This window comes from Colobus angolensis, unplaced genomic scaffold, assembly GCF_000951035.1.
Source record: "Colobus angolensis palliatus isolate OR3802 unplaced genomic scaffold, Cang.pa_1.0 Scaffold101, whole genome shotgun sequence".
In the NCBI taxonomy this organism is placed as follows: Eukaryota; Metazoa; Chordata; class Mammalia; order Primates; family Cercopithecidae; genus Colobus; species Colobus angolensis.
Window position 1 is genome coordinate 2546231 of NW_012111031.1, and position 17071 is coordinate 2563301.

At 44.4% G+C, this 17071-nt stretch overlaps 1 protein-coding gene across 2 annotated transcripts in view; it reads left to right on the plus strand.

Annotated features, from left to right (window-relative positions):
* Window positions 1–13761, plus strand: part of EBPL (emopamil binding protein-like) — a 30431-nt gene extending 16670 nt beyond the window's left edge. The window contains exons 2-5 of one of the 2 annotated variants that reach the window (XM_011939361.1): window positions 4843–4912; window positions 11282–11420; window positions 12557–12618; window positions 13271–13761. In XM_011939361.1, the coding sequence (XP_011794751.1) occupies window positions 4843–4912; window positions 11282–11420; window positions 12557–12581 (234 nt within the window). In that variant the 3' untranslated portion in view covers window positions 12582–12618; window positions 13271–13761. The remainder of the gene's footprint in view (window positions 1–4842; window positions 4913–11281; window positions 11421–12556; window positions 12619–13270) is intronic. The other variant, XM_011939354.1, reaches the window with a different exon arrangement.
* The last annotated feature ends 3310 nt before the right edge of the window (window positions 13762–17071 follow it).

The window sequence follows — 17071 nt, forward strand, 5'->3', positions numbered from 1 at the left end:
GCAGTGGCTCACACCTGTAATCCCAGCACTTTGGGAGGCCAAGGCAGGTGGATCACCTGAGGTCAGTAGTTCGAGACCAGCCTGGCCAACGTGGCAAAACCCCGTCTCTACTAAAAATACAAAAAATTAGACAGGCATGGTGGTGAGCACCTGTAATCCCAGCTACTTAGGAGGCTAAGGCAGGAGAATTGCTTGAACCCAGAAGGCAAAGGTTGCAGTGAGCCAAGGTCAAACCACTGCACTCCTGCCTGGGGAGCAAGACTCTGTCTAAAAATAGAAAAAGTTATTTTCTATTTTGATAATTTTGGTACCAAACATTTTGTAAAACTATAGTATAATATAACCATCGTATGGACATTGATACAGTCCACTGATCTTTTTCAGACTTCTCAGTTTTTTTGTGTGTGGAAGTATGTGTGTGTGTATTAAGTTCTATATAATTTTATCAACTGGGTGGATTCACATATCAACCACAACAGTCCAGGTACTGAATAGTTTCAGCACTACAAGGATCCCTAGTGTTTTCCTTTTATAACTACACATCCCCCCATCCCACACCTCCATCCCCTAACCCCTGGCAACCACTAATAATGTCCTCCATTTCTAAAATCTATCATTTCAGAAAATTGTTACATAAATGTAACCACAGAGCCCAGCATGGTGGCTCAAACCTGTAATCACAGCACTTGGGGAGGCTGAGGCAGGTGGATCACTTGAGGTCAGGAGTTCAAGACCAGCCTGGCCAACGTGCTGAAACCCCATCTCTACTAAAAATACAAAAATTAAGGAGGGCGTGGTGGTGCATGCCTGTAATCCCAGCTACTCAGGAGGCTAAGGCACGAGAATCCCTTAACACGGGAAGTGGAGGTTGCAGTGAGCCAAGATCGAGCCACTGCACTCTTGCCTGAGCGACAGAGCGAAACTGTGTCTCATAAAATAAACACAGAAATAAAAATGAATGTAATCACTATGTAATCTTTTGGGATCGGCTTTTTGAAGAACATCAGTTTTTAGTTACCACAAATAAAGCTGCTATGAACATTCGTGTACTTGTTTTTGTATAAACATAAGTTTTTATTTTTCTGGGAGAAATACCCAAATGTGGAATTGCTGGGTCATATGGTCATTGCATATTTAGTTTTAGAAGAAACTGCCAAACTCTAGTTTTTTTTAGTGACTGTACCGCTTCTATCCCTTCAGAAATGTGTGTTTGTTTCCATTTTTCTACATCCTTACCACTATTTGATGTTGCCACTATTTTTTATTTTTGCCTGCCTTCCTTCCCTCCCTTTTCTCCCTTCCTTTCCTCCCTTCCTTTCCTTTCCTTCCTTTCTTCTTCCCTCCTTCCCTCCCTCCCTTCTTTCCTCCCTTCCTCCCTTTCCCTTTCCTTTTCCCTTTCCCCTTCTTTTTTTGACACAGTTTCACTTTGTCGTAAAGGCTGGAGTGCATTGGCATAATCATAGCTCACTGCAACTTCCGCCTCCCAGTTCAAGCAGTTCTCCTGCCTCAGCCTCCTAAGTAGCTGGGACTACAGGCACACACCACCACACCCAGCTAATTTTTTTGTATTATTAGTAGAGGTGGGGTTTCACCATGTTGGCCAGGCTGGTCTCGAACTCCTGACCTCATGATTCGCCCGCCTAGGCCTCCGAAAGTGCTGGGATTACAGGTGTGAACCACCACACCCAGCCTTATTTTCGCCATTCTGATAGTTTATGCAGTGATACCTCCCTGTGGTCTGAAGGTGTGTTTCCTTGGTGGCTAATGAAGTTGAACATCTTTCCATGTGCTTATTTGCCATCTTTATGTACTTTCCGGTGAGATGTCTATTCATTTCTTTTACCCATTTTCTAATCAGATTACTATTTTTAACTGTCTTGTTTTCTATTCTCCATTTTATTTCTTTTAGGAAACGTTTATTAGCATGTACTATGTGTTAGCCATTTGGAATATAGAGATAAAAGACAAAGAATTGGACCTCAAAGAACTGGCAGTTTTGGGAAGAGACAAGTGAGCAGGTTCTGTGTAGGAGTGCACCGACCTCCCAGCAGGAGAATAGTACAATCTTGCTTCCTGGAGGAGGTGACATCTGATCAGCATTTGAAGGCATGAATATTCGTTACACTTGATATGTGTTATGCTATCTTTACATTTAGGACATTAATACAGTAAAAAATAGGGCATTCTAAAAGCCTTACCAGGGCATCCTTTATAAGAAATTTGTTGTATGAACTTAATTCAAGGTTAGCAAACACTGAACACAAATGCCATGTTTCTTGGGGATTCTAAGATAGAGATGACAGTACTCCAGATCCCAGTGATGTGTGATCCAGTGGGAGCTGGGGAGCGAGTGGATAGCTGCTGGTTACAGAAACAAACTTAGTCACATGGGAGTTTTAGGAGAGTGAGACATTAATTCTCACTAGGAGGTCAAAGAAGGTTTCTTGAAGAAGGGAGTTGGGGCTGGGATTTGAAAAATGAATAGAACTTCAACAGGTAGATGTAAAAGGAAACGGATTTGTTATAGACTCATAGGTTCCTGCATGTTACTGATTTCCAGATCCCCATCTTGCTCTTACCCAGAGTTGCTTCTGGGGAAAGGTCTGCGATCTAGTGTCAGACTCCACGTCTTACTAATGAGTCCAGTAAAAGAGGTCGCCAGTGGAGGTTGCATTTAGTTTTAGGATGAGATTCACAATCTATAGGAAAGAAGTCCTTCATCTTACAGATAGATGGCCTGAGGCCTAGAGAGGGTCAAATTCAGCCCAGCCCCATTGCCCACTGGCCAGCCCAGTGGATGTGCTTTGTCTAGAAAGTTCTCAAGCCAAAGCAAGGAAGTGGTATGGATTTCACCCTATGGTTCTGCTAAAAATAAAAAATTGGCTGGTAAAAATAAAGTGTTGCAAAGTAAGTGGACTGGGGAGTACTTATTTGTTTATAAATACAGCTATTTGTCTCATACGATTTTTTAAAATGTCCTTTAAAGGATATGATTTTTGGAGCCTGGCACGGTGATTCACACCTGTAATCCTAGCACTTTGGGAGGCCGAGGCAGGCAAATCACTTGAGGCCATGAGTTTTAAACCAGCCTGGCTAACATGGTGAAATCCCATCTCTACTAAAAATGACAAAAATTAGCTGAGTGTAGTGTCACATGCCTGTGGTCCCAGCTACTTGAGAGGCTGAGGCAGTGGAATCGCTTGAACGCAGGAGGCGGAGGTTGCAGTGAGCCAAGTCCAAGATCACACCACTACACTCTACCCTGGGCGACAGAGCGAGATTCTGTCTCAAAAAAAAAAAAAAAAAAGAATACGACTTTTACATATACTCAGATAAACCACATTTACCAATTAAGCAACTTGCAAAGAGTGCCAAAACAAGACAAAATAAACCAACCTCAAAGCCTCTGTTCAAGCAGAGATTAAAATCAGTAAAAAGCTGGAAGATTTCATGAGATAGGGAGAAAGGTCTCTTCTCAATCAGAAAAAAAAAAGTAATTATAAACTGTAGAATAAACATAAGAAAGTCATGGCCCAAATATGAAGCAAACTAAAATGTAGTAAAGGGATTTTTCATTTGCAGCATTATCCTTAAATGACACAGGAGTCAGGATGCGGGATCCCTAAGGAGAGAAATTGCGGCCTATTACAGTGAACGCTGTTTCCATCATCACAACATTGTACTGTTAATTGGCTTTTCAGCTTGTAGAATCCAGTTACAGATAAAACAGGGAAGACAAATATGTTTAGAGAACAAGAAAGGACACGTAATCAGTCTTAACAATGCACAAGCAAACTGGACAGAAATTGAGAGTTGGTAACAGTGCGGGGAACCTGGTAGAGGCTGTCATACTCTTACATGGTTAAGAAGCCCAGAGACTGCACGACATTGATGAGTGAGTGAGCTGAGGTTTTCAGGTTTTAAGTTACAAATTTGGGTAAGTAATAAAATAATACATCAGGAACTCGAAGGACTGGAAACGGGAGGGGAAGGAGTATCTATGAAACAATAGCTTTTCCCACTAGCAGTCGAAGGAAATAGTGTAAGTATATTATGAAATCACCATGGGAACTGCAAAGAGACGTGATTGAGAGTGGTGACCTCTGGGGAGGCAGGACCCAGTTTTAATGTCATACAAGTGATTGTTTTGTTTAAAAGGAATGAGAAAAAAGTTCTATTGACCAGCAGCAAAATATGTTCAAAGGAGCAACATGACCATTAGATATCCCAGTGGCTTCTAGCTGTTTTGTTTTAGAAATCTTAGGCCAAGAAGCACTTCAGTGATGGGAAAATACTAAGTGTAATTGCAGATATTTTATTACCTGAATGGTATATGTAGCCTGTAACTGTTTTAAATCTTCCTAAACTTGCCCATATATAGGAGAGGGGGGAGGATTGCTCAATGCTGGTATAAACTCAATTGCCTTTCTCTTTAAGATCTTAGATTTTTTTGAGGTAAAAAAAAAAAGTGAACTTCTGTGAGGTTCTACTCAAAGACTTAAGATCCCTGGAATAATCTAGAGCTTACTCTATTTAATACAATAAACTCTTATGCAAAAATTTCACTTTTTCCACAAAAGAACACATCTCTGCTTTTACAATGCCAGTCACTGAAAAACAACATTAATTGTACATTAGGGTGAGACATACCCACTTCCAAGGTCCGGGTAACCAGGCCCCAGGATCGCATCCCACAAGGTTGTGTGGATGTTCCCAGGCTCTGGCCAGGATGTGAGCCATGGAGAAGTGTGGGGGATGGAGCCAGGCAATGCCATGTGTCTACGGTGCCATCCTGTGGTTGTGATGCTGTATTAGAGCATGTCTTCATTTTCTCCCCTCTAGGAAGGCCCTTTTGTCTACTTGTCTTTAGTAGGAAACGTTGCAAATTCCGATGGCTTGATTGCTTCTTTATGTAAGTAATTAAAAAGTTTGTGTTTGAAATGTTGGAGGAGGTTTATTGCAAGTGTGACTGTCAAATAAATGTCTCTATCACATATTGTATGATTTCATTTATATGAAATGTCCAGAAGAGGTGAATCTGTGGAGACATTGTAGATTACTGGTTGCCTGGGAATGAGGGTAGGGGTGGGAGTGTTGAGGGGAAATGAGGAGTGACTGCTAATGGGCACAGGTTTCTTTTTGGGGTAATGAAATGTTCTAAAATTAGATTGTGGTGATTCAAACCTGTGATTATACTAAAACCAATTCTTTAAATAGGTAGATTGTGTGGCATGTGAATTACATCTTAATAAAGCTGTATGTTAAACAATATTTGAGCCTGGGCAACATAGCAAAACCCTATCTTTAAAAAAAGATTTTTAAATGAGCCAGGTTTGGTGGTGCACACCTGTAGTCCCATCTACTCAGGAGGCTGAGGCGGGAGAATCTTTTGAGTCTAGAAGTTCAAGGCTGCATTGAGCCACAGTTGCACCACTGCACTCCAGCCCAGGTGACAGAGCAAGAGTCCATCTCTATAAAACAATACATAAAATGAAAAATGTTGCTAGTGAGTGGCTGGGTGTGGTGGCTCACGCCTGTAAACCCAGCACTTTGGGAGGCCGAGGTGGGCAGATCACAAGGTCAGGAGATGGAGACCATCCTGGCTAACACAGTGAAACCCCATCTTTACTAAAAATACAAAAAATTAGCCAGGCATGGTGGTGGGCGCCTGTAGTCCCAGCTACTCGGGAGGCTAAGGCAGGAGAATGGTGTGAACCGGGAGGCGGAGCTTGCAGTGAGCCAAGATCGCACCTCTGCACTCCAGCCTGGGCAGTAGAGCAAGACTCCTTTCAAAAAAAAAAAAAAACGTTGGTAGTGAGTGCAGATGGAAGAACTTGTAGCATTTAAACTGGGTGCTTTTCCCATACTTTTAATATCAACTTTCTTTTTATTGTGCATACTTTTTTGTGGTCTTATAGATCCTTTCCAAAAGTCTTCTTGCTCATTGTCAGTCAATTAGTGTCGATGTCCTACCATGTACTGTGTCAATACCGACAGTTATTTTTTTTTTTTACCACTTTATAAAACTGCCTTTCTCAGGATAACTGCTTTCAGGTTTTGCTTCTGAAACTTTGCATTCTTTCTTTTTTTTTTTTTTTTTTTTTTTGAGATGGAGTCTCACTCTGTCGCCCAGGCTGAAGTGCAGTGGCACGATCTTGGCTCACTGCAAGCTCTGCCTCCCGGGTTCATGCCATCATTTTCCTGTCTCAGCCTCCTGAGTAGCTGGGACTACAGGTGCCCGCCACCACGCCCGGCTAATTTTTTGCATTTTCAGTAGAGACAGGGTTTCACCATGTTAGCTAGGATGGTCTCGATCTCCTGACCTTGTGATCTGCCCGCCTCGGCTTCCCAAAGTGCTGGGATTACAGGTGTGAGACACCACACCCATCCTGTTTATCTCATTTCTTTTCATGACTCAGAAATCATTTCCAGCTAGGATCTGTGTGGGGGACTCCTGTTTACCACTAGTGTTAGGAAACATCTAGAGAATTGAGTAGGCTCATTAGTACTTCCCAAAGGAAAAGGTGTCATCTTTGATGCCTCAAGTCCTAGCCGAGGAGTCTGAGTCCCCTTGACCAGAGTGGAGCCATTTCAGATCCAGGGGCCCAGCTGAATGCAGCTATGTACTTTTGATCGGCTGCATTAAACTCTGCTGGGGGATTGCTGGTGAAGCCCAGAGGCTGCTGACCCCAGCCTGAGTCATGGCTCCTCCTGCTGAGCGTCCTCTTCTCCTCTTTGCCAGATGCTGTGCTGACACCTCCTCCTCTGGCTGCCCTGCCTGACATGAGAGAAAGCAAACAGCCCAGATTTGGCTTAATCCCATGAAATGCAAATGTCTAACACAGGCTTTCTCCATCATCTTCACATTTACATTACGCACCTTAATGAAGTGAAAACTAGCTGGGTGCAGTGGCTCAAGCCTGGAGCCCTAGCTGCTTGGGAGGCTGAGGCAGGAGGATTATTTGAGCCCAGGAGTTTGAGTTTAGGAGTTTAGCCAGGGCAACACAGTGATACCCTATTTCTAAAAACCAAAATGCAGTAAAAACTCATTTAATGAAGGTGTCCTTTATTTTCATGGAAGTAAAAATCCAGTAGAAAATGTAAAGCAAGTAGTACTTCCCAGACTTCAAAGTGCTCCAGATCACCTGGGAATCTTACTCAAATGCAGATTCTGATACTGGGTGTCTAGAGCAGGACCTTCTGAGGATGACCTGTGTTCTGACCTTGGCTTCACTGGGATGCAGGGCCGGCCATAAACGTCATGAATACTCAGTGTCTCCTGGTCTCCACTCTCTGGTTGAGGACACAACAATGGCTCTGGTTGAGGAAATCTACCCTGATCCTTAGTTTGCATCTTTTCCCTGTAAACCTCACCTAAGCCCCGTTATCAGTCACAGAATCAATGGAAATGATCATATCATCAGGCTCTTTAATGCTGCTATTTGCCTATTTATTGTTTCAGTGTTTAATAAGCAAAGAGATGGTCAAAGTTTAGCAGTAGAGGAGATACCAGAGGGACTGCCAGAGGGAGATGCCACAGGGAGATGCACTGGGACTGGTGGATTCCAGGGCCCCTTACTGTCCGTCCCCTACCTTCCTCTCAGGCATTAACCTTCCCCACTGTCAGCTCTGCTAAACTGTAGATTCAGACACACTGTATTCTCTCAGCTACAGACTTTGCACATGCTCCTCCCTGAAACACCCTTATTTTTTGCTCAGATTTGGAGTCACCTCTTGTGGTATAAGGCCTGAAATTAGGATTCAGTAATATGTCTGCTTTTTTCTTCTTATTATTATTTTAAACAGAATCTCGCTCTGTCTCCCAGGCTGGAGTACAGTGGCTCAATGCCGGCTCACTACAACCTCTGCCTCCCGGTTCAAGTGATTCTCCTGCCTCACTCAGCCTCCCTAGTAGCTAGAACTACACGTGTGTACCACCATGCCCGGCTAATTTTTGTATTTTAATAGAGACAGGGTTTCACTGTGTTAGCCAAGCTGGTCTCAAACTCCTGACCTCAAGTGATCCACCTGCCTCGGCCTCTCTCAGAATGCTGGGATTACAGGTGTGAGCCATCCTGCCTGGCCAGGATTCAGTATTATGTCTGTTTTGATATCTGGTGAGATCCAGGGGGCGGGCCCTCAAATGACCAAACTGCAAGTCTGCCTCCCCACTCTGCTTCCACATATAAGCTCCCCCTGTCAAGGGGAGCAGGCGCAGTGCCTGCTTGTCCCCTCAGTAGCAGGCTTCAGTTCCCACCAGTCTGCCCTTGGAATTATCCAAACAAGCCAATCACATCCTTTCTCAGGAACCAGGGCTCAACCCACCCCCTCCTTCTGTTACTGCAAAGCCTGCCTCTGTGGCCCCTGCCCGATCACTGTTCCCAGGTACAACCCCTATGTGGCCCTGCATGGCGAGATGACCTCCTTCCCCAGGCCACAAGTGTATGTGACTAATAAACCTCCTCCATTTCATCTGCCCAGTGTTGGGTGTTGTGTGTTCAGCCATCACCATAGCCCTCAGGCAGAAGTCCATCCCTCACCAACAGGGAAGAGAGGCAGTGATCAAAACACCTCCTCCAGGAAGTCTTCCCTGATGTTTGTAGTCTGGCTTCAGTGCCACTTCTTCCCTGTCCTCGTATTCTCTAGCCACCACTGCCTGGTTTTCAGCCTCACTAAAATGTGGGCCACTAAGGGCCGACATTTGGTCCTACTTGCAGCTGCATTCTTGGGGCCTGCCACAGCACTTCCAAATGCTAAAAAAAAGACTTGTTGAAGGTTGGGCATGGTGGCCTATGCCTGTAATCCCAGCATTTTGGGAGGCCGAGACGGATGGATCACTTGAGGTTAGGAGTTTGAGACTAGTGTGGCCAACATTGTGAAACCCTGTTTCTACTAAAAATACAAAAGTTAGGCCAGGTGCAGTGGCTCAAGCATGTAATCCCAGCATTTTGGGAGGCCAAGGCAGGTAGATCACCTGAGGTCGGGAGTTTGAGACCAGCCTGACCAACATGGTGAAACCCCATCTCTACTGAAAATACAAAATTAGCTAGGCATGGTGGCACATGCCTGTAATCCTAGCTACTGGGAGGCTGAGGCAGGAGAATCACTTGAACGCAGGAGGTGGAGGTTGCAGCTAGCTGAGATCTGACCATTGCACTCTAGCCTGGGTGACAGAGTGAGACTCCGTCTCCGTCAATCAGTATTAGCTGGGTGTGGTGGTGGGTTCCTGTAGTCCCAACTACTTGGGAGGCTGAGGCTGGAGGATCACTTGAACCTGGGAGGCGGAGGTTGCAGTGAGCCGAGATTGTGCCATTGCACTCCTGGCTGGGCAACAGTGAGACTCCTTTTCAAAAAAAAAAAAAAGACTTGGTCAATATCTCTTTTTGTTCCTGAAGAACTGACATTTTACTTAAGTGATATTTTATGAGATTTTAGTTGCACTAACTGGTATATTTCACCTATTGTATGTATATTTAAATTTAGGGGAGAAACGTTTCAATATGACAGTGTTTTCCAGTTAGTTATTGAAGGGCACAGGAGACTGCAGACAGTTGGCTGAGGACAGGTTGCTGACTCTCGGTGGCCTCTCACAGAACATCCCCTCAGCACGTGCCTTGTGTGTTATTCCATTAAATAGCTAATCCTCTTATTGTCCTTTCTCTTAGGGCAGCCTTTTGTTAGAAACCTTTGTCCCAGGCCCTGAGGGATCCTTCCTCTGACCTTTATGAGACAAGAGCTGTGTGCTGCTCAGTAGCAGATCACAGGCTCCTCTGTGGCCATCACACCTTTTCTGGATAATGCGAAATAGTATTAAAGGGGGAGACGAGGTCATCACTTCCATCTTTTTCGCTGTAGTCATTTGAGGTCTTAGGACCAGCATGTATTACTTTTACACATTAAGAAAATAATTAAATAATTTTTAATGGCCTCTACAATACCTGGCCATCATTCCAGCCCTAAAAAGACTCTGAGTCATGGTGTTCCCAAGAAGAAATCATTCTGATAATGGGTCTGGGTGGATCTCTGAGAGCACACTGGCTCCCCAAGCAGCACAGCTGAGACTGTGTGAGGGCCATTGTGAGTCCCCTGTCCCTGTGGGCACAGACCCCCCTCTGCCCACTCTGATTCATTCTGCAGTCCGGGCTCTCTCCTCCCCCCGCAGCCCACTGTCCCTTCAGCACCTAGTTTCTCTTCTGTTATTAATAATGGTGGTGTTGTTTTGAGACAGGGTCTAGCTCTTGTTGCCCAGGTTGGAGTGCAGTGGTGCAATCTCAGCTCACTGCAACCTCCGCCTCCCAGGTTCTAGTGATTCTCTCGCCTCAGCCTTCCAAGTAGCTGAGATTACTGGCATGTGCCACCACGCCCAGCTAAATTTTGTATTTTTAGTGGAGACAGGGTTTCACTACCTTGGCTGGACTGGTCCCAAACTCCTGACCTCAAGTGATCCACCCACTTTGGCCTCCCAAAGTGCTGGGATTACAGGTGTGAGCCACCGTGCCTGGCCAACAAACATGGTTTTTTTGTTGTTTTGTTTTGTTTTGAGACAGAGTCTCGCTCTGTCGCCTAGGCTGGAGTGCAGTGGCGCTATCTTGGCTCACTACAAGCTCCGCCTCCTGGTTTCACGCCATTCTCGTGTCTCAGCCTCCGGAGTAGCTGGGACTATAGGCACCCGCCACCACGCCCGGCTAATTTTTTGTATTTTTAGTAGAGACGGGGTTTCACCGTGTTAGTCAAGATAGTCTTGATCTCCTGACCTCATGATCTGCCCGCCTCGGCCTCCCAAAGTGCTGGGATTACAGTCATGAGCCACCATACCTGGCCATTTTATGTGTCTTTTATAAACATGTCCTTCACAGCAAATTTCCCACATCTCCATTAGACTTACAGAATTTATATGGAAATTTTGAAGTAAGGAATTACAATGTATTTACCAAGATCATGACTGGAGATTGTCTTTGCAAAATCTGACCATGTTGAATTCTTTTAAAATTCTGCTACTTACGTTGAAGAGGGTGGGGCTGAGGAGGGCGCGTATGTGAAAGCATGCTGGAAACTGAATGATTGGACACCTGTAACCTGCTGCTGTTCTTAGTGCTTGTGTCAGGTGGTAAATGCATTTTGGTCCCAGGGCTTCTCCTGCCTTCCACTAAGGCATTGTGAAGAACGCAGAGAGAGTGGCGATAACTCATTTTATCTCCACCTTAAAGGAAAGAAAGGTCATTTCCATGGACTGTCATAAAAACTGTTGCCATTTGAGTAACAACGTGGATTTTGTCTTTAGGGAAAGAATATGGCAAAGCTGATGCAAGATGGGTTTATTTCGATCCAACCATTGTGTCTGTGGAAATTCTGACCGTCGCGCTGGATGGGTCTCTGGCATTGTTCCTCATTTATGCCATAGTCAAAGAAAAACATTACCGGTAGGTGCCCTTCTTCCGTCCTGCTGGAAGGTAGGGGAAACATTACGTGTCCCAACACTTAGGTGACCTTTAGAGTAGGTTGTGACCACATGTATTTGTTAGATAAAAGATAGAAGAATAGAGGCCTGGCACGGTGGCTTACGCCTGTAATCCCAACACTTTGAGAGGCTGAGGTGGGAGGATCACCTGATCTCAGGAGTTTGAGACCAGCCTAGGCAACACAGTGAGACCCTGTCTCTACAGGGAATAAAAAATTTTTAAATTAGGCATAGTGGCATGTGCCTGTAGTCCCAGATACTTAGGAGGCAGAGGTGGGAGGATCATTTGAGCCTGGGAGGTCAAGGCTGCAGGAAGCCATGATCACGCCACTGCACTCCAACCTGGGTGACATAGTAAGACCCTGTCTCCAAAGAAAAAACGAGAATAGAAATGAAAATTATTTGATGTGAGATAAGTGTGATGGTGCTACTAGGATCATTTCAGACTTTTCCGAATCAAAAATATGAGAAATATTATTCGAATAACAACCTAGACTCTGTAGAGGCAAGAATGGTGCTAACACTCTTGGATGATTTGCCACCAATACTTTGGAGAATAAAATGGTAATACGTCCATCCTTTTCCCCCTAAATCATTTAAGAAAACTCCTGTCCCACTTGACAAAAAGTAAATTATCTTACATAATTCGGAGTCAGACTTGCAAGATAAATAAGAAATCTCAGAAGCAGATCGTGAAGGGTATGGGGTGGGCAGAGTGCAGAGAGGCCGGGTGCGGTGGCTCACGCCTATAATCCCAGCGCTTTGGGAGGCCGAGGCAGGCGGATCACAAGATCAGAAGTTCGAGACCAGCCTGGCCAACATGGTGAAACCTTGTCTCTACTCAAAATACAAAAATTAGCTAGCCAGGCATGGTGGTGGGCGCTTGTAGCCCCAGCTACTCAGGAGGCTGAGGCAGGAGAATTGCTTGAACCTGGGAGGTGGAGGTTGCAGTGAGCCATGTTGGTTCCACAGCACTCCAACCTGGGTGATAGAGCGAGACTCTGTGTCCAAAAAAAAAAAAAAGAAGAAGAAAAGAGATTAAAAAGGTATCCATCCTATCAGACTATAAACTCTCCTCCCTTCCTTTTCTTTCCTTAGGGACAAAGTGGCCTGGGGTGAATAGATTGCTATCCTGAGATGAATCCCTAAAACAAGGTCAAGTAGGCACAGCTGCATTCAATTTTCCACCATCTTGTAATGAAGTCTTATTTAAAGCTTCCTTCCCCACCCAGTTTTAGAGAGATAGTTGGCAATAAAAATTAAATTTTTCCTTGGTACGTTGACATATTTTTCACTCCATGACTATGGTTGCAAACTTACTACATGTGCCCATGTGTTTATTATTTCAAACACTGGTAATATTTGCATTATTGAGCATTTACTTGCCCAGTGCTGGGCTCTTTATCCTCATATCGCATCTAGTCTGCGCTACACTGTTTGAGGAAGGGGTTATTACTCACTCTCCCCTTTTATAATGGCTCTTGGTGAGATTCACAGTCAGGCCTCTCTGTGCTAAGTCAGGTGTGATCTCACTAAATTTCCCTAAGAATGGGTCAGGATCCCTGAGGGTCTTTATTTAACTCTGAGAATAATCTAGAAAGGGCAGTGTTGTTCCCCTAAGGAAAGAATGAGCCTTCATTAATTAGATTGACTTGCCCCCATCAAAATAGCACCACCCAACACCTGAGGCCCAACTTAGGGAGGTTTTCATAGCAAAGACTGTTGATGCTGCCATTACAGACAAGATATCATGACTCTGATGCCAAACTGTGCCAAGCTGGTGGTTCATCCGGGCTTCTTTCTCTCCAACAGGCATTTCCTGCAGATCACCCTGTGCGTGTGTGAGTTGTATGGCTGCTGGATGACCTTCCTCCCGGAGTGGCTCACCAGAAGCCCCAACCTCAACACCAGCAACTGGCTCTACTGTTGGGTTTACCTGTTTTTTTTTAACGGTGTGTGGGTTCTGATCCCAGGACTGCTACTGTGGCAGTCATGGGTAGAACTCAAGAAAATGCATCAGAAAGAAACCAGTTCAGTGAAAAAGTTTCAGTGAACTTTCAAAACCATAAACACCATTATCTAACTTTATGAGCCAGAATGAATCAAATCTTTTTGGCCAAAATGTGACACATTCCAGTCTACACTTCGTTTTTGTATTGTTGCTCCTGAACAACCTTTTTCAAATTGGTTTTAAGGCGACCAGTTTTTGTTGTGGTGGTGTTCAATTAAATGGTGATATAGGGAAAAGAGAACAGATTTGAATTTGTAATATTTGTAATAATAAAATGTTTAATTATACATTTTATGGCTCGTATTAATTTTTTTTATTTTTTTATTTTTATTTTTATTTTTATTTATTTATTTTTTTTTTGGAGACGGAGTCTAGCTCTGTCGCCCAGGCTGGAGTGCAGTGGCGCGATCTCGGCTCACTGCAAGCTCCGCCTCCCGGGTTTACGCCATTCTCCTGCCTCAGCCTCCAGAGTAGCTGGGACTACAGGCGCCCGCCATCTCGCCCGGCTAGTTTTTTTTTGTATTTTTTTTTTAGTAGAGACGGGGTTTCACCGTGTAGCTCAGGATGGTCTCGATCTCCTGACCTCGTGATCCACCCGTCTCGGCCTCCCAAAGTGCTGGGATTACAGGCTTGAGCCACCGCGCCCGGCCAATGGCTCGTATTAATTGTTCCACATTAGTAAAACCAATTATTGTAGAATACTATAGTGTTACATTAATTTTTTATTCCAAAGGACATGTTCTTGCCTCATCTTTTAATCTTCTCACTAGTCTTTTTTGGTTACCAATGTGAAACCAGAAATGAATTGAAAGCTTCTGTTTTTATATTTATACTATTTAAAATTTGTGAACCCAACAAAACATGAAAATAGGAGCTGGTGAGTGAGCTGACTCCTCCTGAGTAAATGGGTAAGCATTGGGGGCCCACGCAGGTAGAGGATTGATTTATATCTGTCCTTTTTCAAGGAGGAAGATTAGAGATGCCTTGCAGAAATATGTAATACATTATAATGAAAAGTAAATCAGGAAATAGGAACATAGGGAAAGTGAGAGTGAGAAATAATAAAATGAACATGACATAAATATGCAGAATGCATGCCCTAACCTTCTACGGAATTGAGAGAAGGAAAGCACCAATTTGGCACTTACCCTCAGCACCAAGAGGGACGTGTGATTACATTGTGTTTCAGAAAACACTTGTCTGGGAGATGAATTAGCAGTTCTGTGGTGGCTGGGGAGCAGGTACTTACATTAATTTGTTCAGCGCTTGCCTTTCTTACTGGACTCTTAAGCTCACAGATCTGATCTCTGTCTTGCCCAGCATATAGACCAGGCCCTTGGTATGTTGTGGCGGATGCTGTAGCTCTGATAGCCTAGTCTGTGTTCCACTCTCCTTCTAGGTTGGCTTCCTACCGAGCAGAGGCTGCAGGCCCTGGTCCCAGATGCTAGATTGGTTTTACCTTTCAGAAGTACTTGAGAGATTTGGAGAGTGAAAATATAGAGGCCACTTTCTCCTGTTTCCTTTCTCTCTCTCTCTCCTTGTCTCTCTCTCTCTCTCTCCTGTCTTCTTCCCTCCCTCTCTTTCTCTCCCCACCACCCCCACTCTCTCTCCCTCTTTTCTGTCTTGTGCAGACAAGTAAGGTCATGGAAATGTGAGAGTTTGGCATTAGTATACAAAGTGTCCAACGCCCTGGGTGTCAAGAGGCAGTCAAGGCTGGAGCAGCAGGAATAAAGGGTCTGTGGGCTGAGTAGCCCCAGTGGTGGCCTCATTGGTAGTGCTGCCCTTGGGGGTGGTCCATTCTGTGGTCATCCCGAAGTCATCCCCAGAGCTTAGCCAAGCGTCTATATCCTGTAACCCAGCAATTTGACTCCTAGGTATGTACCTCACAGAAATGCTTAGTATATACACCAAAATGGCAGCATTATTCATAATAGTCCCAAACTGGAAACAATCTAAATGATTGTTACTGTACAGCATGCCCAGCAACCAGCTGGGCATGATGGCTCATGCCTGTAATCCCGGTGCTTTGGGAGGCCAAGGCGGGAGGATCACTTGAGCCCAGGAGTGCAAGACTAACCTTGAGCAACATAGTGAGACCCTCACTCCACAAATGAAAAAAATTAGCTAGGTTTGGTGGCTACTCAGGAGGTTGTCCCAGCTACTCAGGAGGTTGAGTGGGGAGGATTGCCTGAGCCTGGGAAGTCAAGCCTGCAGTGAGCCGTGATTACTCCATTGCACTCCAGCTGGGATGACTGAGCAAGACCCTGTCTCGAAAGAAAATGAACAGCCTTCTGCTACTCATAATAACCTGGAGAAATTTTGCAGGCATAATGAGGAGCAAAAGGAGCCACCAAAAGAATACATAGTCTGTGATTCTATTGATGTAAAATTTAAAAACACATAAAACGAATCAATGGTGTTAGAAATGAGGATGGCCAGGCACAATGGCTCACACTTGTAATCCCAGCACTTTGGGAGGGTGAGGAGGGAGGATTGTTTGAGTCCAGGAATTCGAGGCCAGCCTGGGCAATATAGTGAGACCTTGTCTCTATAAAACCAAAAATTAAAAAAATGAAAAATCAAGAAATCAGGATGGAAATTGCCTTTGGGGACAAAATGGGTACAGTGCTGGGAGAAGTCATAGGGGCTTCTGGTAATGTCCTGCTTTTTTTCATTTGGGGTAGTTATAATTTGTGATAATTCATTTGTACATTTATAAATTGTGTACTTTTCTGTATATGTTATACTTTTTTATTTATTTATATTGAGACAGAGTCTTGCTGTATCACTGGAGTGCAGTGGTGAGATCATGGCTCACTGCAGTCTCAACCTCTCAGGCTCAAGCGAACCTCCCACCTCAACCTCTCAAGCAGCTGGAACTATAGGCATGTGCCACCAATCCCAGCTAATTTAAGTTTTTGATAGAAACAGGATCTCACTATATTGCTCAGGGTGTACTTTATTTTTGTTCATAATATCATTTTATTTGGTAATTTATTCAGTCAGATTTTCTGGTTCATTATCAGTAGTTATTTTTTCCTTCCCCATGGGCTGAACTCAGGCTGACATGTGAGGAAGTGAATTTTACATCACCTGACACGGTTCTGTGTCACCACCCAGATCCCATGTTGAATTGTAATTCCCAGTGTTGGAGGAGGGGCCTGGTGGGAGGCGATTAGATCATGAGGGTGGTTTCTCATGGTTTGGCACCATCCCCCAGTGCTGTCCCATGATAGAGCTCTCACGAGATATGTTGTAAAGTGTGTAGCACCGTCCCCTTCGCACTCTCTTTTGCTCAGGCCATGTAGGAAGTACCGGCTTCACCTTGCCTTCTGCCATGATTGTAAGTTTCCTGAGGCTTCCCCCAGCCATGCCTCCGATACAGCCTGCAGAACCCTAAGCCAATTAAAACAAACCTCTTTTCTTATAAATTACCCAGTCTCGGGTAGTTACTTGTTTATAAATTACCTAGTCGCAGGTAGTTATTTGTAGCAATGTGACAGTGAACTAATACATCTTCCATGCACAACTTTTTATGATTATAACAACTGCATTAAGAAAAACACCTTTGGCCGGGTGCGGTGGCTCACGCCTGTAATCCC